General features: G+C 44.3%; 1 protein-coding gene and 1 pseudogene across 4 annotated transcripts in view; one reads left to right on the top strand and one right to left on the bottom strand.

The window, feature by feature from the left end:
* Nucleotides 1–25,441, top strand: part of GLB1 (galactosidase beta 1) — a 95,560-nt gene that overhangs the window by 2,425 nt on the left and 67,694 nt on the right. For all 4 annotated transcript variants that reach the window (XR_004265549.1, XR_004265548.1, XM_032268844.1 and 1 more), the window contains exons 2-5: nucleotides 17,047–17,216; nucleotides 20,979–21,129; nucleotides 21,969–22,029; nucleotides 24,805–24,899. Coding sequence is in view for 2 of the 4 variants with exons in the window: in XM_032268844.1 (XP_032124735.1) it covers nucleotides 17,047–17,216; nucleotides 20,979–21,129; nucleotides 21,969–22,029; nucleotides 24,805–24,899 (477 nt within the window). In the remaining 2 variants the exon portion in view is untranslated. The remainder of the gene's footprint in view (nucleotides 1–17,046; nucleotides 17,217–20,978; nucleotides 21,130–21,968; nucleotides 22,030–24,804; nucleotides 24,900–25,441) is intronic.
* Nucleotides 12,443–13,071, bottom strand: LOC116543379 (annotated as a pseudogene).

Genomic DNA, 25,441 nt, shown 5'->3' with positions numbered 1-25,441 from the left:
ATTAACATAAATCTTAGAAAGCATAGTGTTACCCCAAAATTACTTCAGTATGAATCCTTTTTCAAAAAGCATATCTATAAGTCATTATCATAGCCAATGAAATCACCAGTGATTCTTGAATGTCATCTAATGGCTAGTTGGGAGATCTGGGGCTAGTAGGCAGATTTTCGACCTCTTTAAAGAAGTGTTCTTTGCACTGTCTGAGTATTAAGTAGCTGTATCTGTTACAAGCGAGTACAGGATTCAGATGTAATGAACTGTAAAGATTTAGTGTTTGGTTTTTCCTGATTATCTGAATTATGGCTTTTTTATTGTGGCAAAAAAATTTGACTATCTTCACCATTTTTTTTGTTCTTTTTGTTGTTGCTGTTGTTGATCTTAATCACTTTTAAGTGAATAGTTCAACACTGTTAAGTATATTCACATTGTTGTGAAATTGATCTAATTGACTTATAGATCTTTTTCATCTTGCAAATCTATACCCATTGAGCAACAAGGCTTCATTTCCCCCTTCCTCCAGCCCTAGTGACCACCATTCTACTTTCTGTTTTTATGAATTTGACTCGTATAAGTGAAATCATGCAGTTTCTGTCTTTTTGTGGCGGGCTTCTTTCAGTTAGTATAATGACCTTAAGGTTGTGGCATGTGACTGGATTTCCATCCTTTTTAAGGCTGGACTACGGTAATATTCTGTTGTATTTTTATGCCACATTTTGTTTATCCGTGGTGAGCATGTTTTCATGGACTTTTTGGCCACTTGTGTACCTTCTTTGGAGAAATGTCTATTCAAGTCCTTTGCCTATCTTTAAATCAGGTTATTTAATTTATTGTTGTGGAGATATAGGAGTTCTTTATATATTCTGGATATTGACCCCTTATCAGATATGTAATTTGCAGATATTTTCTTCAGTTCTGTACGTTGCCTTTTCACTCATTGTGACCTTTGATGCAGAAAGGGATCATATCCAAGAAATCATTGCCAGGTTCGATATCATGTAGCTTTTTTCTCATGTTTTCTTCTAGGAGTGTTATAGTTTTGGGTGTTATGTTTAGGTCTTTAACCCATATTGAATTAATTTTTGTATATGGTATAAGATAAGGGTCCAACTTCATTCTTTTGCCTGTGAATATCCAGTTTTCCCAGCACTGTTTTCTGAAGAAATTGTCCTTTTCCCATCAAGAAGTCTTTGCATCTTTGTTGAAAATCATTTGACCATATACACAAGGGTTTATTTCTGAGCATTCTATTCTTTTCCATTGCTCTATTTGTCTGTCTGTATGCCATTACCATGCTGTTTTGATTACTGTAGCTTTGAAATATGTTTTGAAATCAGGAGGTATGAGTCTTTGAACTTTGCGCTTCTTTTTCAAGACTGTTTTGGCTGTTTGGTGTCTGTTGAGATTCCATATGAATTTTAGGATAAATTTTTCTACAAGAAAGGCTATTGAGATTTTTATAGGGCTTGTGTTTAAATCTGTCACTTTGGGTAGTATGAGCATCTTAACAATATTAAATCTTCCACTCCATGAACATAGGATGTTTTTTCCATTTGTTTGTGTCTTTAATTTCTTTTAACAGTGTTTTGTAGTTTTCAGTGTAGCTTTTCATCTTGGTTAGGCCTATTTCTAAACATTTTTTTCTTTTTGATGGTTTTATAAATGGAATTCTAAAAATTCCATTTAGGATTGTTCATTGTTAGTGTATAGAGATTCAACTGATCTTGGTGTGTTAATTTTGTATCCTGCAACTTTAATGAATTCATTTATTAGTTTGTGTGTGTGTGTGTGTGTGTGTGTGTGTGTGTGTGTGAGATCATGTGATCTTATAGGGTTTTCTACGTCTAAGATCATGTCATCTGCAAGCAGATCATTTTACATCTCCTTTCTGATTTGAATGCCTTTTCTTTCTTTCTTGCCCCATTGCTCTGACTAGGACTTGCAAAACTATATTGAGTAGAAGTGGCAGAGCAGACAGCTTGCCTTATTTCTGATCTTAGAGGAAAAGCCTGCAGTCTTTCACTATTGAGTATGATGAGCTATGGGCTTTTCACATGTGGACTTTATGATGTGAAGGTAGTTTTCTTCTCTTCTGCATTTGTTGAATTGTTGTTTTTTTAACCATGAAAGGGTGTTGAATCTTGTCATGCTTTCTCTGCCTCAATTTAGATTATCATGTGATTTTTGCCCTTCATTCTGTTAATTTGGTGTATTACATTGATTGATTTTTATATGTTGAACCATTCTTGTATTCCAGGAATAAATCCCTCTTGATCATAGTATCTAATCCTTTTAATGTATTTAATTAAATCCTTTTAATGTATTTAATTCAGTTTGCTAGTATTTTGTTGAGGATTTTTGCATCAATATTCACCAGGAATATTGTTCTATAGTTTTCTTGGAGTGTCTTTGCCTGACTTTGGCATTAGGATAATATGGGTCTCATAGAATAAACTTGGAAATGTTCCTCCTTTTCAACATTTGTAAGAGTTTCGGGAGGATTGGTATTAATTCTTCTTTAAATGTTTGGTAGAATTCTCCAGTGAAGTCATTTGGTTCTAGGTTTTTCTTGGGGGTGTGGGTGTGTGTGTGTGTGTGTGTGTGTGTGTGTGTGTGTGTGTAGGTGGAGTCTTGCTCTGTCACCCAGGCTGGAGTGCAGTGGCATGATCTTGGCTCTCTGCAACCTCCACCTCCCAGGTTCAAGTATTCTCCTGCCTCAGCCTCCCAAGTAGCTGGGACCACAGGCATGAATTAACATGCCCAACTAATTTTTTGTATTTTTAGTAGAGATGGGGTTTCACCATGTTGGCCAAGTTGGTCTCAAATTCCTGACCTCAAGTGATCCTCCCACCTCGGCCTCCCAAAGTGCTGGGATTACAGAGGGGAGCCAGTGCGCCTGACCTCTTTGAGGTTTTTGATTACTGAGTCAATCTTTTTAATAATAGCTATTGGTCTGTACAGATTTTCTATTTCTTCATGATTCAATCTTTGTAGGCTGGGTGTGTCTAGAAATTTATCCATATCTTCTGGGTTATCCAGTTTGTTAGCATACAGTTGTTCATGCTGTTCTCTTACAATCCATTTCTGTGGCATCAGTTATAATGTCCCCTCTTCATTTCTGATTTATTTATATCTTCTTTCTTTTTTTCTTAATCTGGTTAATTTCTCAATTTCGTTGATTCTTTTTTTCAAAAAACCAACTCATTTTATTTTTCCTACTGCCTTTCTATTCTTTGTTTTATTTCTGCTCTAATCTTTTATTTCCTTCTAATAGCTTTGTGTTTATTTTTTTCTCTTCACAGATTTTTTTAGCGTTCTTTGTTTGAAACAGGATCTAAAAACAGGTCTGTATTTTGCCCGTGATGTATTTCTTCAGTCTCTTTAAGTCTGTAACATCCCCCTTTCCTTATGTTTTGTCATTTATTTGTTCAAGTTATCTGGGTCATATGTCTTAAAATTTTATACATTTTGGATTTTGGTGTCATTTAACACGTTCATATTTTCTGTGAGCTGGTAGAGCAAAAGCTCTCTAAAGGTTAGAGCTAGAGGCTGGATAGATTCAGGTTCAACTTTTTCTCTTTTTAAGTAGGAAGACGTCATTGCTTCAGTGATGCTGATTGACCTGTGGGCCCAGGTATTGTCAGCTTGATCCCCCTACTAGAAAATTCCTCATTATCTTCCCAGTTAATGTTTCAGCAGTCGTTGGTGATTGCTGCCTAATGTCATTATTTCACTAATGATTGCAAAATTGTGATTTGTAAAATTCTACCCTTTTTATTCCGCATTTACTAGCTATGGATCCTTTACAAAGAACGCTCCTCATCAATGGTGTGGTTAGTCTGAAGAAGCCTATGACAAAGGCAGGACAGATATTAGATGTTTTTCACTTGATTCCTTAGTTTATAGCATAAGGAGCGGATGTCACGGCAACCTCCAAGAATGACCTATAAGCTTTTCTTCTGGGTGGGTGAAAATCGTGTTAGGAATTTAGATATTTTTATATGTCTGATGTTTTTTAGTTCATCAACCATTACATCTTTTAATATTCAAAATAGCCCATCTTTGGCCAGTTGGGACCTTTTCATTTTTTACTTTTTAGAGTCAGGGTCTTGCTATATTGTTCAGGATGGAGTGCAGCAGTGTGACTATAGCTTACTGCATTCTCAATTTCCTGGGCTCAAGTGATGCTCCCACTTTGGCCTCTGAAGTAGCTAGGACTACAGGCCTGTATCACCACACCTAACTTTTTTTTTTTTTTTTTTTTTTTGTTCAGACCGAATCTTTCTATGTTGCCTAGGCTGGTCTCAAATTCCTGGCCTCAAGCAGTCCTCCCGCCTCAGCCTCCCACAGTGCTGGGATTACAGGTGTGAACCACTGCACCTGAGCTGGTTGGAGCCCTGTCATCTTGTTATTTTGATGAGACCCTATTCTTTTTTTTTTTTTTCTTTTTTTAAATAGTTCTAAGCCTATTTTATACATCTTCTGCCACAGACTTGGATTAACTAATTTCTTGAAGAAGCAGCTCTGGTATTTTTAGTGGGAAATGTTTGCAGACTGCAATTTAGGTACCGTATTAGCACCTAGGTCAGATTGCTTAGATTAGATTGCTACCTGATGATCTCATTTCCAGACTCTTGTCGGCGGGTATTGCTAGGAAATACAATACTTTTTTTTAGAGAGAAAAAAACAAATCGTAAGTGTGTACTAGTATTTTCAATTCCAATGAGAGATCATAGATTTTATTGTTTTTTAATGGACTATATTTTCTAGAGTAGTTTTAGCCTTATAGCAAAAATGAGTGGAAGGTACAGAGATTTTCCTTTATCTCCTGATTATGGGGTTCTTAATTTTGTTTGTTTCTCTCTTTCTCTCTCTCTTTTTTTTTTCTTTGAGACAGTCCTGCTCTGTCCCCTGGTTGGTCTGCAGTGGCTCCGTCACTACTGACTGCAGCCTTAACCTCCTGGGCTCCGGCTGTCCTCCCGCCTCAGTCTTCCAAGGAGTTGGGACCACAGGCGTATGCCACCATGTCCAGCTGACTTTTGTTTATTTTTTATAGAGATGTGGTCCCACTTTGTTGCCCAGGCTGGTCTTAAACTTCTGGGTTCAAGCCATCCACCTGCCTCAGCCTCCCAAAGTGCTGGGATTACAGGCACAAGCCACCTCACCCAGCCTATTTCTCTTTTACACTGAAAATTTTGGTTCTTAGTAACCTAATGTAGTTACTTATTTATGTTATCCTACTACCTATGTAATAGAATCAAGATAGTAATGTCAATATGGTTATTAAGATGAAGTCTACTGAATGTAGTGTGCTTTTGTGTTTTCCTTGAATGCAGTTTAAGCTGTATTTTTATCCTTAGGCCAAATGTGGTCACTGTGATATGGAAAGTTAGGGCTGTTTATTTTCAATTTTAAAGAAATTAAATATTTTTAAATTTTATTTTTTTAAAGTACACATTTACCTTTTCTCTAGATGAGGGGGCACATTTAAATCTGTACATGTCCAGAGTCCTTGGGGATTGGGAATCTGTGCAAAGCTGTCCTCACTTCTCCCCTTCCATTGCGATTTGCCTTTTTTATCCAGTCTTTTGGAATGCTGAACAAAAATGTTTTTGGCACAAGGCAGGCGTGAAAAAGTAAAGTTAATGCAAATCGAATGCATAAGCTAGAGCCGATCGTCCACAGGTTCCTGTCGCCACATAGGTGATCACCATTGCCTGCACCTGTTTTCCTTCACCCTATCTGATGGAGTGGTGCTTCCATGACATGTGGTGTTTTGGAGGCTCTTAGCTCTGATGTAATCAGAGTTTGACCCATAGTTCACCTGAAATATTTCTTCTCCTTCTTTTTGTTCTATGAACTGAGGGGTCTGAAAAGCCCACAGTATGCAAATACCTTTCCAGCCCCTTCCCTCTCCCCTTTCCTCTATCTGTGTTCCGTCAGCCCCAGGGTGCTTGCAGGCTGAGAGGACTGGGCCTCTGCCATCCTGGAGCTGAACAGCTCGTGTCAGGAATTCCCCAGGCCCTTGAGTCTCTGGGGTGAGTTGAAAGGGGTGTGTGTCTGCTGGGGATTAAGATCGGCTGAGTAGGGTCATAGTGAGGGACTGAAGACAGCTCATCTTCACATAATCAGCATGACCCATAACCTGTGATGTCAGAGCTCCCTTGATTTCTTTAGTCAAGGAAAGTGTACAAGTAATGCAAATATAATGATTTTTTGTCCTGAGGATTAGGGAACTTGGGAGATGTTCATGTTACCTGATGATGTCAATATTGTGTTATGTTTAATGTTTTTTTTTTTTTTTAAAAGAGATGCTTATTTAGAAATAATCTAAACTGAATAACTTTTTTAAAAATTACATTGTGCAGTATTAGGTTCCTGATATGTATTTGGTCCAAGGGTGTTTCGTTTGCACTCCTGGGTTTTTTCCCTCCAGTATTGGATGCATTAACGGGGGGCCTTGAGAAGTTAGGAAGTTTGGTGTGTTCAGAATTGCTTTTTATAAGTTTTCTGTGACCTCGTGCACTAAATACTGATGCTTCCACACTCCTGCAAGTATGAAATAAAAGTATGTCTCTTCAGTATTGCATTCCTGCGCCAATTCATTTAGAAGGATAGAATTTACACACAGGTGAAATCTTCCATTATTTGCATTTGGGGGGAAATAAACTCTGAAGGCAGTGTTCTCTTTCTCTCTCTCCTTTTTCCTCCTCCTTTCTTCCTCCTATTCCCACTTTTTTTTTTTTTTTTTTTTTGAGATGGAGTTTCACTCTTGTTGCCTAGGCTGGACTGTAACCTCCGCCTCCCAGGTTCAAGGGAATCTCCTGCCTTGACCTCTGAGTAGCTGGGATTACAGGCATGCGCCACCACACCCAGCTAATTTTTATATTTGTAGTATAGACGAGGTTTCACCATGTTGGCCAGGCTGGTCTCAAACTCCTGACCTCAGGTGATCCACCTGCGTCGGCTTCCCATAGTGCTGGGATTACAGGGGTGAGCCACGGCACCCGGCCTATTCCATTTTCTGATCGCCTTCTCTCAATGGTGCGACACAGTTCAGGAAGCTCAAAGGAAGCTGGCTCTTTAGTTGGGATGTTCTTAGGGCCGTAACTTTTGAGAGGGGTCACCTTGGGTCCCTGAAGTGGACTGTGCCTGTTTACCTTGGCTGTGACAGTCAACAGCGATGAGCTGTCTTTTAAGGAATGCCGCTTCTGCAGCTGTCCACATTGATTCCCGTCTGCGGCTTTTCTACGTTTTCCTTTCAGAGACTTGTCCCTGCCCTCCTGGTTCAGCTAACATGGTGGTGGTCATCTCTCAGACCATGGCCGTCCATGAATGTACAGACAGTCCAGGTCTCACGTGATACAGCAGGGTGGTGGACACAGCCCGGGGCAAGAGAGAGAATATTCTGCTGTCCCGCCCACTCACGAACTGTTTTCAATCATATTTATCAGTAGGGTTTGAAAAGATTAGAACATTAATTGCAAACCAAATATCAGAGGCTGTGGTGTTCTGTCCCAGCAGTAATCCCACACCCACGTGGTAGCTGCTGCTGGAGCTACCGCTCAGTTAACTAAGTGGCCACCATCATGTACCCTGATCTGTTTTCTTCTGGCAGAGGCTCACGGGCAATTTGAATGAACATGATGGAAACGATCTTTAAGTCTTTGTAGAGGGGGCACTGATAGCTACAGTTCGCAGAGGATGTGGTCTTGCCTCAGATATATGTTGAGTGGGAGTGGGGAGTGGGCAGTTCCAGAGCTTCAGCTTGATCCATAAGGGCGCCCACTCACGGTGAGGGTTCTGCAGGCGTTACGTAAAACCGTCCCAGTTTGAACTCAGAGCCAGGGAAATAACCATGCCATGGCTCCTCTGATTGGCTGGACTGCCAGGGAAATAACCCTGCCATGGCTCCTCTGATTGGCTGGACAGCCGGGGAACTAAACATGTGATGGCTCCTCTGATTGGCTGGACAGCCAGGGAACTAAACATGTGATGGCTCCTCTGATTGGCTGGACTCTCTGGGGCAGAGGCTCCCTTTATTCCTGGGCTCCCTAAGAGTAATAAGGGAGAGAGATGGCATTTCAGGCTCCCTGGTGCTAGCGTGTCAGTTCAGACTATCCAACAGTCCTCAGAAGGTGGTGGCTTGGGGGTGCCCCTTTTCTTAGGTTGCAGGTACCCTGAGTCTTGTTGGGCAGGGTTGGAGGAATATTTATTGTGTGGACTTGGGGTGGTATTGCAGGGTCCTTTCTCAAGGGGATCCACCCAACCTTTCCTTCAGTCAAATTTCGTTGACTATATGTTGGAGAACTGGCTCAAAGCTGGGAATTGGATGAAGAAATCTCCTTTTTCCATGCAGTTGACATCAACCTTTTGCTCACGAGTTCTTAAACATGTCAAGCAGTACCCTTGCTGATTTCCTGGCCATCTCACCCCACAGAAATGTGTGGCTTATGAGCCACTGCCTAAGCTCACTCCTGGTCCACAGGTCAGCACGCCCTGGCTGCCACTGTGACTTGCTGGTCTTTGTGGTAATTGTATCTTGTTGCTTCTGAGGGTTAAATGGTTCCACATTGGTTATGCCACAACCTCATCATCCGCAGCATCACTAGGGCGCCCCATGCCATGGCAGCATCCCCTGTCATTCTTGCCTACAGAGGATAACCCCACTCGGGGGGCTTCCCAAGTATGCCAGGGGCCTTCTCACCGGTGCCTGCCGTCCTAAAGGGAGAGTTCTCCGGGCTCTCCTGGGGGATAGATCCAGGTGGCGGGTCTCTGGTCACCCTTTTGGAAGGTGGAATGTAAAAATACATTCCTTTCTCTTGAGCCGTTCCATACCTTTCTCAGGATGCCAAGGGGGTCCTGGCATCCTCACCTCCTTTCCTGTAGACCAGCGCCATATCTCGGTTCCAAGGAGCTTCCCAGCAGCATAGGAACTGGGCTCACGTGCTTTTAACCAATAGGATAACTCCTGAGTCATGGGAGAGGACATCCTACCAGTGACTTGCCTGTATCCGGCCTCGGATTTTCCCCCTCAAGATCCATTCCCGGTGACCACCATGATTAAGTCTTGAGCCTTCCTTTTTTGGCTGGAGATGTGAGTCTCTTTAAACATGGCCACAGAAGCCTCTGACATTCATAGAATATCCTGAGTGGATGGTGGACCTGGGCCCATCAATCAGTCACTGTCTTCAAAGCTTCCAAATTCACACTCCTTTCAGTGACCAGTAACCCCACCTCTGCCAGCTCCCGGGTGGAGCCAGTGCAGGTACTGACTGCTCCCCTTCTCTCCATGCCTCCTTCCGGTCCCGCAAAGTTGAGGGCCTTGGTATTTGTCTTTGAGGCTTTACCACCCCCGCTTAGCACCAGCTATAGGTTCTTGTTGCTATTTGACATTTATGAGAAATCGAGGTGCAGATTCACATCCTGATGATCTGCTGTTGAGGCCACTCCTGGTACCAATTGTCTTACTTTGGGTCACTCTAGAAGCAGGACATTGGGTGCAGGTGGTTTGAGGAGTGATCCAAGAGCAGGAGCAAGGGCCAGGTGAAAAGAAGGGACAGCCTGGATCAGAATGTGTATCGTGGTTACCATTCTGGGAACTGGGACATGATTCTTCTGAGACCTCTTGAAAAGTACATAGAGTGTCTCCAGAATTATTTGCCTAAGAGACCAGAGAATGCAGTTCTCCACCCTCTTTGTCCTTCATTGGCTGAAGGTTGACCCCAGGGGCATGGATTCCCCGGTGCTCCTGGACTTCTGGGCTGAACCCGTTCCCTGAATGTTGGGGCAGGAAGGCAAAAAGACATGAGATCTGAGTGAGTTGAGACAGTCAGCACAAAGCATACGGAGCTTGCACAAGACCATTCACAGAGCTACAGCTGATGTAGGCATGTTTTAAAAAACACTTTTCAGGCTGGGTACGGTGGCTCACACTTGTAATCCCAGCACTTTAGGAGCCTGAGGCAGGAGGATTGCTTGAGGCCAGCAGTTGGAGACCAGCCTAGGCAACATAGTGAGATCCTGTCTCTAGAGAAAATTTAAAATTATTAGCTGAGCATGGTGGCACACCCCTGTGGTCTCAGCTACTTGGGGACTGAGGTGGGAGGATCACTTGAGCCCAGGAGGTCCAGGCTGCAGTGAGCCTATGATATGAGCCATGTTCATGCTGCTGCACTCCAGCCTGAGCAACAGAGCAACACCCTGTCTCACAACCAAAAAACTCTCCTTCTCTGCCTTCCCTTTTCACCCTCTATCCATTGGAGATCATTTCACAATGGCAAGGGCTGCGTACCCTCAAGAGCTGCATAATGTTTGATCATCTATTTTTGTATATATACAAACATATATGCATGTGCAATACACATACAATATGAACCATAATTTATCAGCCTGCATTTTTATTTGTGTCAACATTTTGCTAGGAAAAATTTTCAGAGAGAGTCGAAAGATTCTACCATCAACATACTATCAGTCCATCCATCTGTCTATCAATTCATATTTGGACGTATTTCAAAATAAGTTGCAGATATCAGTGCCCTGCTCTTGCTAAAATAAATACTTCAGTGGACATATCACTAACTAGAGGTCAATGTTTGTTAATAGCTCCTTTGCCCCCCCAAGGTAAAATTTACATGCAATGAAATGCAGGTATCTTAAATGTACCATCTGATGAGTTTTAACAAATGCCTATACCTGCATAATCCAAAGCCCTTATCCAGCTATAGAACATTACCATCACCCCCGAAAGTTCCCTCTGTCCCTTCTGAGGCTATACCTGCCTCCATTGTCCCAGAGTTAACTATTCTGATTTTTTTCTCCTACCATAGATTAGATTTGCCTTTCCCAGGACTTCATATAAACAGGTTCATGGAGTATGAACCCTATTGTGTAAGGCTGCATTCCCTCAACATTTTTGAGATTTATCTATATTATTACAAATACCAGTAGTTTGTTCTTCTCTATTGCTGAGTAGTAGTCCATCATATATGTGTGTGTGTGTGTGTGTGTGTGTGTGTGCACGTGCGCACGCGCGCGCTGTCGTTTGCTGAGGCAGGAGAATCGCTTGAGCCCAGGAGTTCGAGACTGCAGTGAGATATGATTGAGCCCTTGCACTCCAGCCTGGGTGACAGAGCAAGACCCTGTATCAAAGAAAATTATAATAAAAAGTAATAAAAATAAAAGAATTAGGATCTAAACCAGGTTCACACTGACCTAATGAATATCATATCATATCATATTACACATATCACATATAATGAGCTGATACAATCATTAGGTCATTATTTCTCTGAAGTTCTCTTTCATTTTCAAATAATAGTCCCATTTCTTTTAATACCATTGATTTGTTGGAACAATTGAATCATTTAAAATGTCCCACATTTTGGATTTAGCTTATTGCTTCTTTATGGTATTGTTAGATTCAGGTTCAGTTGCAATTTTGATGAAATAATGAGGACCGCTTTCTAGGTGAGACTGTACTTCGCGTTAAATCATAGCATGAGAGACCTAATGTCTGGGTGTTCTACTTTTATTGAGGCTGAAATGGAGCACAAAAAATATGCCCAGTCCTTCACACAATTTCCATCAGTGTTTCTCATGGTTTTGGCATCTATTGATGATCCTAGCTTAAATCCATTTCACTAAGTGTTGGGAGAGGTGATTTTCAGATGCTTTTATTCCTTCTGCATTTGTTATTGAGACGGGGTCTCTCCCTGTCACCTAGGCTGGAGTGCAGGGGCACCGTCACAGCTCACTGCAGCCTTGACCTCCTGGGCTCAAGTAATCGTCCCACCTCAGTCTCCTGAGTAGCTAAGGCTACAGGTGCCTGCCACCACACCTGGCTAATTTTGTTTGTTCATTTATTTTAAACAAGAAGTTGAAACAATAGGATGCTTGACTTGAAGGAAAAACTAGGTTTCATTTTTTTTTTTAGAGTAATTTATCCCTACTTAAAGACAAATTGCTCTCCATGTACCAGCTATGTACAAAAAAGTTATAAAATTGTCCTTGGTTTTGCAACAATAAATGAAAACATTAACATTCTGCAATTGAACAAGGTATGCAAGGATTTTCGTGTTTTTGTTGTTGTTGTTAAAACAGCAGAATTATTTACCAAAATATAAAGAGCTGAATGAGCATGCCACTAATGAAGAAAAGGGGGTCTTTTCACAGAATCAGTATTCTTCCCCATCCCACCTCCACTTGATGTCAATCAAAACATACCATTGGCTGTTTAGTTAAAAAGAAAAAAAGGCAATATACTTGCGCACATATACAAGTTACTACTTTATGTACAATAAAGGAATAGGGAAGCAGAGAACGGAAGAATAAACTATACTGCAGTAGTCAGCATGTGGTGGAACCAAATTGCAGTGTTCTCGTTGAGACTGTAATCTTGGTCTGTAAAGAACAGAGTCCTGGAGTGGAGAAGCAGGTTCCCTTTTCAGCAGACTCCGCCTGTCTGCTGTTGGAACACATCGATGTATCTTCATCCTCCATGCCCAGTGGAGCAGGCGTGTCTCTTTCATTGGTTGGTTGCCTGTCAAATGGGAATCTGATCTGTCTCATTGACCATCCCTATCGTTCACAGTAGGCTTTCGTTAGTTTACTAAGTGATGTTTGCCTCTTAATCTTAAACTGCTGCACCACAGAACCCTCCTGCCCCGACACCTTCAAAGTAATATAATCATGATTCTCAGTCTTGATTCCTTCCTTGGGCTTTTTGTCCACCATGGCAAGTGATGGAGTCTCAGCTGCCGCTTCACAAAAGAAGTACCACATCTGCACTGAATGAGCACACAAACAGCGCCGGGTGTGAGAGAAGGAGGCAGCACGATGGATGAGGGAGACACTCATTTTGTTCATTTTTTTGTAGAGACAGTGTCTCGCCATGTTGCCCAGGCTGGTCTTGAACTCCTAGACTCGAGCAGTTCTCCTGTGTTGGCCTCCCAAATTGCTGGGATTACAGGCATGAGCCATCGTGCCTGGGCCCTTCTGTATTTAATTAACTGGGATCCAGTGGAGGATTTTCCATCGTCAGTGTTTTGGTAACCCTGAAATGCATTTTTTATGTGAGGGCTCTTTCTCTGTATTTATCACTTTTCAAGAGTAATGAGCTGGTACTCTAGCAATCTCCAAAGGTGACCAATGAATTTTCTCCCCTGTATATTACAGTGAATGGATAGGTGTTAATATAAACGTAGTCGTATTTTTTTGATTGTTATATCTCTTAAGTCTCTCACTCAATGCTCACTCTCCTCTCTCTCAGTTTGACACTCGAATTTCTCCCCAAGTACAGTGGGAGGCTCTTCAGGTTCGCGCCTGTGTCTGACAATCTAACTGGCCACCGTCCTGGAATTTCCTCCTCCTGCCGCCTGCCCACATCATTGTCACCACCATGGGCCACAGACACATCTCTTCTGCCTTTTTTGCCCATTCAGGAAAAAGCCAAGCATCTGGAAACACGTGTCTGGTCCGATTGGTCTTTCCTTTCAGTTGTCCTCCACTGCTCTCAGCATAAAGTCCATGCCCTTGAACCTGGACTTCAGGGCTCATTCGCTCTGGCTCTGGCCTCCTCCTCTGCCTCCGCAAGTGCCGTGTTTAATCTGTACTGAGGCTCCGTGGCTCCTGGCCTGTAGTCTTGGCCTCCTTCTCCCAGTCCTCCCGCACACAGTTTTCTTTCTTTGTGTCACTTCCCCCCATGGCTAACTTCTCTTCAACCTTGGCTCCGCATTACATCATGTGGGCAGATTTAAGAAATTCCGATGTCGGGGTTCCTCCCAAGACCAATTAAACCCCTGAATGTCTGGGGTTGAGGCTCAACTTTGCTTTTTTTTTTTCTTTTTTTCTTTTGAGATGGAGTCTTGCTCTGTTGCCAGGCTGGAGTACAGTGGCCGGGTCTTGGCTCACTGCCACCTCTGCCTCCCGAGTAGCTGGGACTACAGGCGCATGCCACCACTCCCAGATAATTTTTGTATTTTTAGTAGCGATGGGGTTTCACCATGTTGGCCAGGATGATCTCGATCTCTTGACCTCATGATCTGCCTGTCTCAGCCTCCCAAAGTGCTGGGATTACAGGCGTGAGCCACCGCGCCTGGCCAGCTTTACTATTTTTAAAAGCTTGCACAGGTGATTTTACTGGGCAGCCAAAATGGAGAAACACAGTTTGGGGTGTTTCTTCCTTTGAGAAACTTGCCCTTGCCCCTCCCCGCAACTCTACCATGCCTGGGTTCCATTCCATGTACTTCTGTTGCAGCATTCTGCTCTAACCCTCACTTGACTGCCTCGACCTCCCTGTATTAACCCTTGGGTTTCTTCCAGGTTAGAGGGAAGCTTCATATGGGTTGTGGCCACATCTGTGTGGTTCTTGTCTGTGATTACTCAGCACATAATAGGCGCTTGGTAATATTATATTTGTGGATGGATGGAGGGGAGATATTTAGACTGGACTTTGAGGTCATTGGAGGATAGGGGACGTGTGTGGGACAAAGGCCAGATTCCCTTGTCTGCCACCATCATTTCTTTCCGGCCTTATCTCCTGCTCCTCTGAACTCTGACTTAGACAAGCGGATTTCAAACAGCTTTACCCTTTTTCCAACTCTGCCAGACGTTGCTTGGCTTCCTACCTGTCTAATGAATGTTCCCACCTCATGGGCCACCTTTGAACTTAGGAAACTTGTGAAGAGCCCTTATTTGACACTTAGTCATGTACATACTATGAGAATGTTTTCAAGAGCATCCATGGAGGCACCCGCTGTAAGAAATCATTTTTAGGCTGGGCGTGGTGGCTCACACCTGTAATCCCAGCACTTTGGGAGGCTAAGGTGGGTGGATCACCTGAGGTCAGAAGTTTGAGACCAGCCTGGCCAACACGGTGAAACCCCGCCTCTCTTAAAACAAAAATTTAGCTGGGCATGGTGGTGGGTGCCTCTAATCCCAGCTACTTGGGAGGCTGAGGCAGGAGAATCGCTTGAACCTGGGAGGCGGAGGTTGCAGTGAGCCGAGATCATACCATTGCACTCCAGCCTGGGCGACAGAGCAAGACTCTGTAAAAATAATAATAATTTTTATATTTTTGTGAGTTTAGGAGACTTTTGCTTTGAACGGAAGTTAAAGCCTTATTTACTAGAAGGTGTGATGTTAAATTGATATTTGCCCTTTTTCAAAAATGATTCTTAGTTATTTGTGTTTATTTAGCTTTATTGAGCTGTAATTCACATACAGTAAAGCTCTCCATTTGCCTCTATGAATGTTTCTCTGAGCTGTTTAACTTCAACTCCCCAGTTGGACTTCAGGCATGTGTTATAGGACTCATGTTGCCACAATTGCTTCCAAATATAGCTTCAAAGCCACCATGGATTATGATGCTACTGTGACTAAAGCTAGATTGTGACCTTTGAAAGCCTAAAGATGCACAAGGAATCTGACCCATAACAGCACTAATCAGATGGTTTCTTAAAACCCTGGTTCTTTTGGCACCTGTGGCCTGTTGCTGCCTTGTCCACCAGAGGGCAGTGTTCCTCTCGGCTTAACAGCTGAACCCCCACCCCCACCACCCATTGAAGTCTTTCCTTTCAAAATCTTAGCATTTTAGCTCCTGAAGTGACCCCAAAACAGTGTTTCTTAAATTTTTGCTTGATAGAAATAAATCTTACATTGCAACCAAATATACATGCATACATATACAGTTCTACACATGTATATATAACAAAATGTTTATAAAGTAATACTTTACTATGTGTAATATACTCTATTTTCTTTCTTGCCTTTTTTGTTTGTTTGTTTTTTTGAGACAGTATCTTGCTGTGTCGCCCAGGCTGCAGTGCAGTGGCATCAACGTGGTTCATTGCAGTCTCAACCTCCTGGGCCCAAACAATCCTCCCACCTCAGCCTCCCGAGTAGCTGGGACCATAGGCGTGTGCCACCATGCCTGATTTGTGTGTGTGTGTGTGGAGATGAGGCCTTGCTGTGTTGCCTAGGCTGGTCTTGAACTCCTTAGCTCAAGCGATCCTCCAGTCTTGGCCCCCCAAAGTGCTAGGATTACAGTCATAAGCAACTGTGCCTACCATTCTTTCATTTTTATTATTTATTTATTTATTTGAGACAGAGCCTTGCTCTGTCGCCCAGGCTGGAGTGCAGTGGCATGATCTCAGCTCACTGCAAGCTCCGCTTCCCAGGTGCAGGGGATTCTCGTGCCTTAGCCTCCTGCATAGCTGGGATTACAAAGGCATGCACCACCATGCCCGGCTAATTTTTGTATTTTTTGATAGATACGAGGTTTCACCATCTTGGCCAGGCTGATCTTGAATGCCTGACCTCAGGTGATCACCTGCCTCGGCCTCCCAAAGTGCCAAGATTACAGGCATGAACCATCATGCCCAGACAGTTCTTTCATTTTTACAAGGTGCTTATTGCCACCAAAAATGAGTTTATTACTCATAAATCAGGTTACAGTCCACAATTGGAAAAATATTGCCTTAAAATTCCTTTAGTCCAATACCCTGGATAGTTATGGCTGAAGAGTGGTAGGGTTAGAGACGGGACTTGCCCAGGTCACTCTAGGATTCAGAGCAACACCCAGGATGGGGCATTGGGGCGCTGGAGTTTTAATCCATCGCTTTTTGCCCTGTATGTTACACTTAGGATTTTCTGAATGGGTTTTGGTTATCCCAGTGACATTACTATTGTGGTGCATCCAGTATTCAGGCAGGTCACAGTCACAAGGGTGTATGTGTGATGTTTCTGAGCCCTATGAACAGCCCGGTGGAATATCATCTCGGCCACTGATCATAGGCTCAGTCCTGGCCTCGAGAAGCCAAGCCTTATGGAATCCTGCATGTGGGTCCTCTTCGATGATTCCTCTTACCTGAGTACCCCTGGTGGGCCTGACTTAGCAGTGGTTTGTATGATAGCTCAGTAAATAAGCATTAATTCCATCAGCGCGTTATACAAATGAAAGAGGCAGAGAGTCACTTGCCACTGTCAAAGGATCTGCTTCGAAAATGCAGGAGGTGGAAGTTCTCATGTGACCCCATCCTTGCTCTGTAGAATGCCAGCCAGAGGATATTTGAGGTGGACTATAGCCAGGACCGCTTCCTCAAGGACGGCCAGCCGTTTCGCTACGTCTCAGGAAGCATTCACTACTCCCGCGTGCCCCGCTTCTACTGGAAGGACCGGCTGCTGAAGATGAAGATGGCCGGTCTGAACACCATCCAGACGTAAGCAGGAGGGCACGTGGCTCTCACCTGGGCCTGAACACCCACTCTGGAGAGAGGATACAACCGTATTCCTCAGGGTGGCTATTTTATTGCTCAGAAATGGGGAATAGTCCAGTGCGATGTTGTGGGAGGGGATTGTCTTGAGCTGGAGTGGCCGTTCTTCAGATCATTAACTACTCTTCCAGTCTTTTATTGTCAGAAATCATTAAATAAACCGCTTACAAAGGCAAAGGATGGGGGAAGCAAACAGAAGTAACAGTGATTGAGCACTTGCCAGATATAGGGCCCTTTACACTAGTGATTCCATTTCTTTGAGAGAGTTGTCATTGTTCCCATTTATAGCCGATGAAACTGAAATTTGCCCCAGGCCCTGTCTTCGGTCAGAGGTGCAGCTGGTATTTGAAGGGAAGGGAAGGTGTGCAGGCAGCTGTAGCATAAGGGACGGCTGTAGTCATAGAAAAAGATAGGTTCACAGGAGAAAAGCATAGCAGATCTATCGCATCAAAGTTTTGTGGTTTTTTGTTGTTTGTTTTTGAGATGGAGTCTCGCTCTGTTGCCCAGGCTGGAGTGCAGCTGCGCAATCTCGGCTCACTGCAATTTCCGCCTCCTGGGTTCAAGTGATTCTCCTGCCTCAACCTCCTGAGTAGCTGGGACCACAGGGGCCTGCCACCATGCCAGACTAACTATTTTGTATTTTTAGTAGAGACGGGGTTTCACCATGTGAGCAAGGATGGTCCCGATCACCTGACCTCGTGATCCACCTGCCTCAGCCTCCCAAAGTGCTGGGATTGCTTGTGTGAGCCACCGTACCCAGCCTGAATCAGAGTTTTACCTGACGTAGGAATCTTCAGAACAGAAGACCCAAGGAAAACTTTTTACACTTAGATTCCATGAAAGGTTGTAACTTAGGAGTAGTGGACTGAAGTGGGAACCCACAAGGCCTGCCTCTTCAGATTCTTCTCGACCTCTCTGGGTGGCATTCCTTCCTTCTGGGGATGGAGCAGAACCCTTCTGCAATGAGGGTCAAGGAGGGAGAAGGGAGAGGTGACCTTTCTAGGTTTTATGGCTTGCCTTGAGGGAGAGGGCTTCTAATTTCTATGACCCATATTGGGGAAGAGGAACTCTGGTTAGACTTGCTTCAGGGGAGGAGGAGGGGTGGGAGACAGAAGAGCAGGAGAAGGTCAGAGAAATGATATTTGCTCCTAAGGCCTTCCAGTCTCCTTTAGTTCAAAGTACTCAGCATGCCAAGGTGCCTCCGAGCCCCAATAACAGCATAAGCCTTGTCCTTAGGTAGATTTCTGAAATTCAGTTTTCTTTGTTGGGGTAATTATATAACTTCAGGGTATAGAATTGCCCCAATAGCTATCTCTCTGCATCTCTTCTGCTGTTGTAAAGTAACTAACTGGGAAGAAAGTTGGTATGGCTGGCTGCTCTGATGCAGTGCTGATGTGGATTGCTGATAACTTTTCACAGATAAGCAGTGAGAAAACCCAGAGGCAGATTCCTAAGATAGATAGTGAGGGAGAACTCACTCATTATTCTGGTTCAAAGGCCACCAGCAGAGTGAACCCAAGTTCACCTGTTAATTATAATTCTAACACTGACTTCTGGAAGACCAAGACGGTTCCAAGGAACCCTGAAATCATGGGATCACACACACAAAATCACACAGCCCAGGGCCTTCAAAGAGAGCGTTGTGATGGTAATGGATGCCGTTACGTCAGACTCTGTATCCTGTGCTGTCTGTGGGTAGACAGAGGAGCAAGTAGAAGGTTTCGTCATTTTACCTCCTGCCACATGATTCCTGACAAAACCTTCTGTCAGTGGATGTAGAGGTTGGAGTTTTTCCTACACTTACTAAAAATGATTTCTTCAGAAGTATGTCTCTTACCACTTTTTAGCAAGATATTCTTATTTTTCCTAAGCCTTACATAGGCATATATAATTTTTATTTTTACTTATTAAAACAATTTTTTTAGAGTCAAAATCTTAAAGTGGGCTCAAGTGATCCTCGCACCTCAGCCTCCTGAGTAGTTGGGATTACAGGCACTGCTCCCACACCAGCTGATTTTTTTTTTTTTTTTTTAGAGACGAGGTCTCACTGTGTTTGCCGTGGTAGTTTTCAACTCCTGGCCTCAAGTGATCCTAGTGCTTTGGCCTCCCAGAGTGCAGGGATTACAGAAGTGAGCTACTGTGCCCGGCTGTGATTTTTAAATAATAAGAATTGGTGTTCATCTAATTCTGGGGTTTTCGGTTGTTGTTGTTGCTTTTTGAAAGTGTTCCCACCAAATTTGATTAGCTTGGGGAGCTGCTGTGAAAATTCATAACAAGGCCGCTCCCAAGAGGCTGCCAAACAGGACGGTCTATATGTCCTATGAGTTTATGGTTCTACAGACAGTTTAGAAATTTATGTAGGAGATCTGGATTTTTTAGTCCTTTCCTCTTCCACAGAGCACCTCAGTTCAATTATTCATGCAAAATGTAATCATAAAAAGCTGAACACATGACTTACAAACAAATATACAACGGACATATGTCAGAAATTTATTTAACTGGATAAAGAAAATGTAGTGCATATACACCGTGGAATACTACACAGCCATCAAAAAGAATGAGATCATGTCTCATGTCCTTTGCAGCAACCTGGATGTAGCTAGAGGCCATTATCCTGAGCAAACTAACACAGGGACAGAAAACCAAATACCCCATGTTCTCACTTACAAGTGAGAGCTAAACATCGTGTATATATGGACACAAAGAAGGGAGCAACAGACAACAGGGCTTACTTGAGGGTGGAAGGTGGGAGGAGGTGAATATACATATCATGTACTAGGCAGTGACAAAATATCGGTACCCCAAACCCCCATGACATGCATTTACCTATATAACAAACCTGCAGGTGTCCCTTTGAACCCAAAATAAAAGTTTTTAAAAATTTATTTAACTCATTACCGAGAAAACTAGCCAGATGATAAAGCTAATTCAAAGGAGAATTTGAGGAAGGGAGGTTTATAGTCAGTCAAGAAAGGCGTGTTCAAATAAAGTTATCTTTAGAGATCAAGCTGGTTAATATCATAAAGGGCAGTGAATGAGAGAGTAACCTTTGGAGTTGTCTTCTCTGTATGACAATAATCATTTGTTTCTCTCCCAGGCAGTAATCTACAAATTAATCTGTAACTTCAAAGTTTTTCCCTTAATCAATAGTAAATACTAAGTCAAACGAAATACTTCCCCTGGAGAATGAAAGGAGCCTCAGTGGGCCCATTGGGCCGTCCCCCATTATAACGTGGAAAGGAAATGCAGTCGCCCTTTTGCCTTATGTTCAAATTCTGGATAATTCTTCTTTTCTTTATTTTGACACAGGGTCTTACTCTGTCATCCAGTCTGGAGTGCAGTGGTGCAGTCACAGCTTACTGCAGCTTCAACCTCCGCAGCTTAAGCAAACCTCCACCTCAAGCCTCCAGAGCAGCTGGGACCACAGGCATGCATCCTAGCTAATTTTTTGTGTTTTTTGTAGCGACAGGGTTTCACCATGTTGCCCAGGCTCGTGTTGAACTCTTGGGCTCAAGCCATCCGCCCACCGTGGCTTCCCAGAGTGCTGGGATTAGAGGCCTGAGCCACTGTGCCCAGCCTTGGATAATTTTTCTTCCAGAGCTCCTTCTCCCTCTTATCCACGCGTTAGCCTCAAGAGGCCCCTTCCCCACCCTTCCTTCTTCTCGTCTCTGCCAAGTATCCCAGAAGGGGCTGTGTGTGTCTTGGCAGGTATGTGCCCTGGAACTTTCATGAGCCCTACCCAGGACAGTACCAATTTTCTGAGGAGCATGATGTGGAATATTTTCTTCGGCTGGCTCATGAGCTGGGACTGCTGGTTATCCTGAGACCCGGCCCCTACATCTGTGCAGAGTGGGAAATGGTGAGTGAGGCTGGTCTGGGTTCTGACGGCCTGCTGTGTCGGAGCTGGCAGGCAGCAGCTCTGGGGCAAAGGGAATGAAAGCAAAACCGCATTCCAGATGGCATAGAGCCTGGGACTGTACCCAGCACCGGTGACTTTTACCTTGGCAAGGTGCCCAGGTAGAGAGAAACAGAGAAGCAGGCCAGGGTCAGGACACGGGCTGTCCTCTTGGTGGCCACTCACATAACTCAGTTTGCTCATCTGTAAGAAGCAGTTGATAGGCCGGGTGCAGTGGCTCACACCTGTAATCCCAGCCCTTTGGGAGGCCAAGGCGGGTGGATCACAAGGTCAAGAGATCGAGCCCATCCTGGCCAGCATGGTGAAACCCCTTCTCTACTAAAAGCACAAAAATTAGCTGGGCGTGGTGACGTGCACCTGTAGTCCCAGCTACTCAAGAGGCTGAGGCAGGAGCATTGCTTGAACCCGGGAGGCGGAGCTTGCAGTGAGCCTAGGTCGCACCACTGCACTCCAGCCTGGGTGACAGAGTGAGACTCCATCTCAAAAAGAAAAAAGAAGCATGGTGTCTTCTCTGTCGACCTCACAGGGTAGTTGTAAAATTAAAAGGAACATTCTTTATAAGGGCTTTGGTCCTCAGAACATTGCATTCCTGCAGAGTGATCTTAATTGTACTGTATTCCAATTTCCAATTTCCCTGCAAATTATAAACCAAAAAGCCCAGTTCAAATACCCTTGTCCCTTGAAGCCTTTATTCTTTTCCATAACTGCTAATAGTAATTTCTCTCTCCTCTGATCTCCCTTCATGGAATGGACACTATAATTGCTTGTTTTCCCTGACCTAGGGGGGATTACCTGCCTGGCTGCTGGAGAAAGAGTCCATTCTTCTCCGCTCTTCTGACCCAGGTAAGTTGTTACAGATGTCTCGAGAGGATTTATAAAAAAGCTTCAGGCTGGGCACGGCGGCTCATGCCTGTAATCCCAGCACTTTGGGAGGCCGCGGTGGGTGGATCACCTGAGGTCGGGAGTTTGGGGACCAGCCTGGCCAACATGGCGAAACCTTGTCTCTACTAAAAATACAAAAACTTAGCTGTGCGTGGTGGTGGGTGCCTGTAATCCGAGCTGCTCAGGAGGCTGAGGCAGGCAATCACTTGAAACTGGGAGGCAGAGGTTGCAGTGAGCTGAGATGGCATCACTGCACTCTATCCTAGGGGACAGAGTGAGACTCTGTCTCAAAAAAAAAAAATGCTGGCCGAGTGCGGTGGCTCGTGCCTGTAATCCCAGCACTTTGGGAGACCAAGGCAGGTAGATCACGAGGTCAGGAGATCAAGACCATCCTGGCCAACATGGTGAAACCCCATTTCTACTAAAATACAAAAAATTAGCTAGGCATGGTGGCAGGCGCCTGTAATCTCAGCTACTCGGGAGGCTGAGGCAGGAGAATCATTTGAACCCAGGAAGCAGAGGTTGCAGTGAGCCAAGATCACACCACTACACTCTAGCCTGGGGACAGACTGAGATGCCATCTCAAAAAAAAAAAAGGGGGCAGGTATTTTGAAGGCTGGGGTACTTCTGCACAAATACTTCTGAAAGTTTAGTGAAAGTCTGAGTGTTTATCACCATCCAGTGCATAGCACCAAACTAAACCTCTAGGAAATTAGGCTTTAACTTACTTAACCAGATCTTACTGATAAACTGGTAATTCTTTGAATTGCCATTGAGCCCTGTTTGTGGTTGACCAACTGACTTCAACGCTTTCTCTTCCTATTTACTTAGCATATTCCACAGCCAATGGTAGCATCTAGCTAATCAAAATGACAGGCCAGGCACGGTGGCTCACACCTGTAATCCCATCACTTTGGGACGCCAAGGTGCAGGGATTACTTGGGCCCAGGAGCTCGAGACCAGCCTAGGTAACTTAGCAAGACCCTATCTCTATAAAAAATTTTAAAAGTAGCCAGGTGTGCTGGCACGTGCCTGTAGTCACAGCTACTCGGGAGGCTGAGGCGAGAGGATTGCTTGAGCCTGGGCGGTTGAGGCTGCAGTGAGCCATGATTGACTGCACCACTGCCCTGTAGCCTGGGCAACAGAGCGGGACTTTGTCTCAAAAAAAGAAATAGAAACAAAATGACAGTTTCTGGGGTGGTGTCACTGGGTTGCTTGGTAGCTGCAGTGCCTTCTATTTCTTGTCCACTTTGACAGAGCAGTATGTAAATGATGGTTTTCTTTCTTTGTTTTACCGGAGCGCCCTCGTGTTTCATACGCTTCGCATATTATTAGTGTTTTCACGTGTAGTAACTCATTTAATCCTTGTGCCAACTTTACGTGGCATGTACTTTTATTATTCCTATTTGACAGTATAAATATATAATTCATTAGAACTTCATTTTTTACACAAAAAGAAGCCTTCCTGTGACTGAGAGGAGGGCACGCTGTTCAGTCTTTTCTTCATTCAGCGGACGTTGCTTGGATGCGTTCTATGCTCCCGGCTTTGTGTCCTATGACAAGGACATTGTCTCAGTCTGTTTTCTGTTGCTTGTAACAGAATACCTGAAACTGAGTAATTTATAAAGAAAACCATTTATTTCCTACAGTTATGGAGACCGAGAAGTTCAAGGTGGAGGGGCTGCATCTGGTGAGGCCCTTCTTGCTGGTGGGGACTCCAGAGTCTTCAGGGGGCTCAGGGCATCGCATGGTGAGGGGGCTGAGTGTCCTAGATCAGACCTCTCTCCCTCTTCTTGTAAAGCCACCAGTCCTGTTCCTATGATGACCCATGAATCCATTAACCCATGAGTGGATTAATCTATTCATGAGGGCTGACCCCACATGACCCAACACTTCTTCAAGGCCCCACCTCTCAATGCTACCACACTGGGGCTTCGGTTTCAACACGAGTTTCCAAGAGGACAAACATTCAAACCATAGCAGATGGATACAGGCACGCTGGTCCTTGTCCCATGAGGAGCTCAGCTGAGGAGGCAGCTACATACGGGACACCTTTTTTTTTTTTTTTTTTTTTTTTTTGAGACAAAGTCTCACTCTGTCACCCAGGCTGGAGTGCAGTGGCGTGATCTCAGCTCACTGCAACCTCTGCCTCCTGGGTTTAAGCGATTCTCCTGCCTCAGCCTCCCGAGTAGCTGGGACTACAGGTGCCCACCACTACACCCAGGTAATTTTTGTATTTTTGGTAGAGACGGGGTTTCACCAGGTTGGCCAGGCTGGTCTCAAACTCCTGACCTCAGGTGATCCACCCACCTCGGCCTCCCAAAGTGCTGGGATTACAGGCGTGAGCCACCGCGCCCGGCCATGGGACAACGTCTATGAGACACTTATTTCAGAAGGCACTTGTCCAGTCTTGTATTTCCCGATCTCTGCTGCAGCCCTGCTGTAGTAAGGCTGCACTGGTGGCTCTTTGTGCTGAAAGGTGTGTGATGGTGTTAAACCAGGGGTGTGCAGCCTTTTGGCTTCCCTGGTCTACACTGGAAGAAGAACTGTCTTGGGCCACACATAAAATGCACTAACCTAATGATAGCTGACGAGCTTAAAATAAAATTACGTAAAATTCATGTTTTTAAAAAGTTTGCGATTTTGTGTTGGGCCACATTCAAAACCATCCTGGGCTGCATGTGGCGGCAGACTGTGGGTCAGACAAGCTTATGGTAAGCTTTGCTTGTTTTTCAGATTACCTGGCAGCTGTGGACAAATGGTTGGGAGTCCTTCTGCCCAAGATGAAGCCTCTCCTCTATCAGAATGGAGGGCCAGTGATAACAGTGCAGGTAACCCTGGAGTTGAGCATGGATGGAGTGGGGGTGGTCCGCTCCGTCTACATTATATAAGTGATAGCAGTGTTGCAGACGGGAGCCTCAAAGGTCTGTTTCTTTAAGAGGTAATGGCAGAGATAGGGCATTAGTTAAATTGCTTACGGTAAGGCATTATTACCATTTTTCAATACCTACTGTGTGGCAGGCTTGTGCTGTGTGTCCTGTAAATGCCATTCAGTTCTTCCCACCACCCTCTCTTTTCAGTGAGGAAGTTTGAAAAGGTTAAGTGACTTGGCCAAGGTCACCCAGCCAGCAGGTGGCAGAATTAGGATTGCACCCTACTTCTGCAGATCCCAGAGTTTGCCTCTGTCTGTCTCTGCCTCTCTCTCTCTCTCTCTCTCCCTCCCCCCGTCAATACTGTTTTCTGTGGCAGGCATGCAGCATGGATTGAAACACTTTGGTATCAGCACTGCCTCAGCAGTCAGATAACCCTGGAGTGGAAAAGGATGTGGTCAATTGGGGCTGTTACGTTTCCTCTCTCGCTTCCTGCCCCATTC

The sequence above is a fragment of the Sapajus apella genome, unplaced genomic scaffold (genome assembly GCF_009761245.1).
Source record: "Sapajus apella isolate SASKATOON/1434 unplaced genomic scaffold, GSC_monkey_1.0 scaffold4, whole genome shotgun sequence".
NCBI lineage: Eukaryota > Metazoa > Chordata > Mammalia > Primates > Cebidae > Sapajus > Sapajus apella.
Note: the sequence above shows the minus strand (reverse complement) of the source record. Positions and strands in the feature narration are given on the sequence as shown.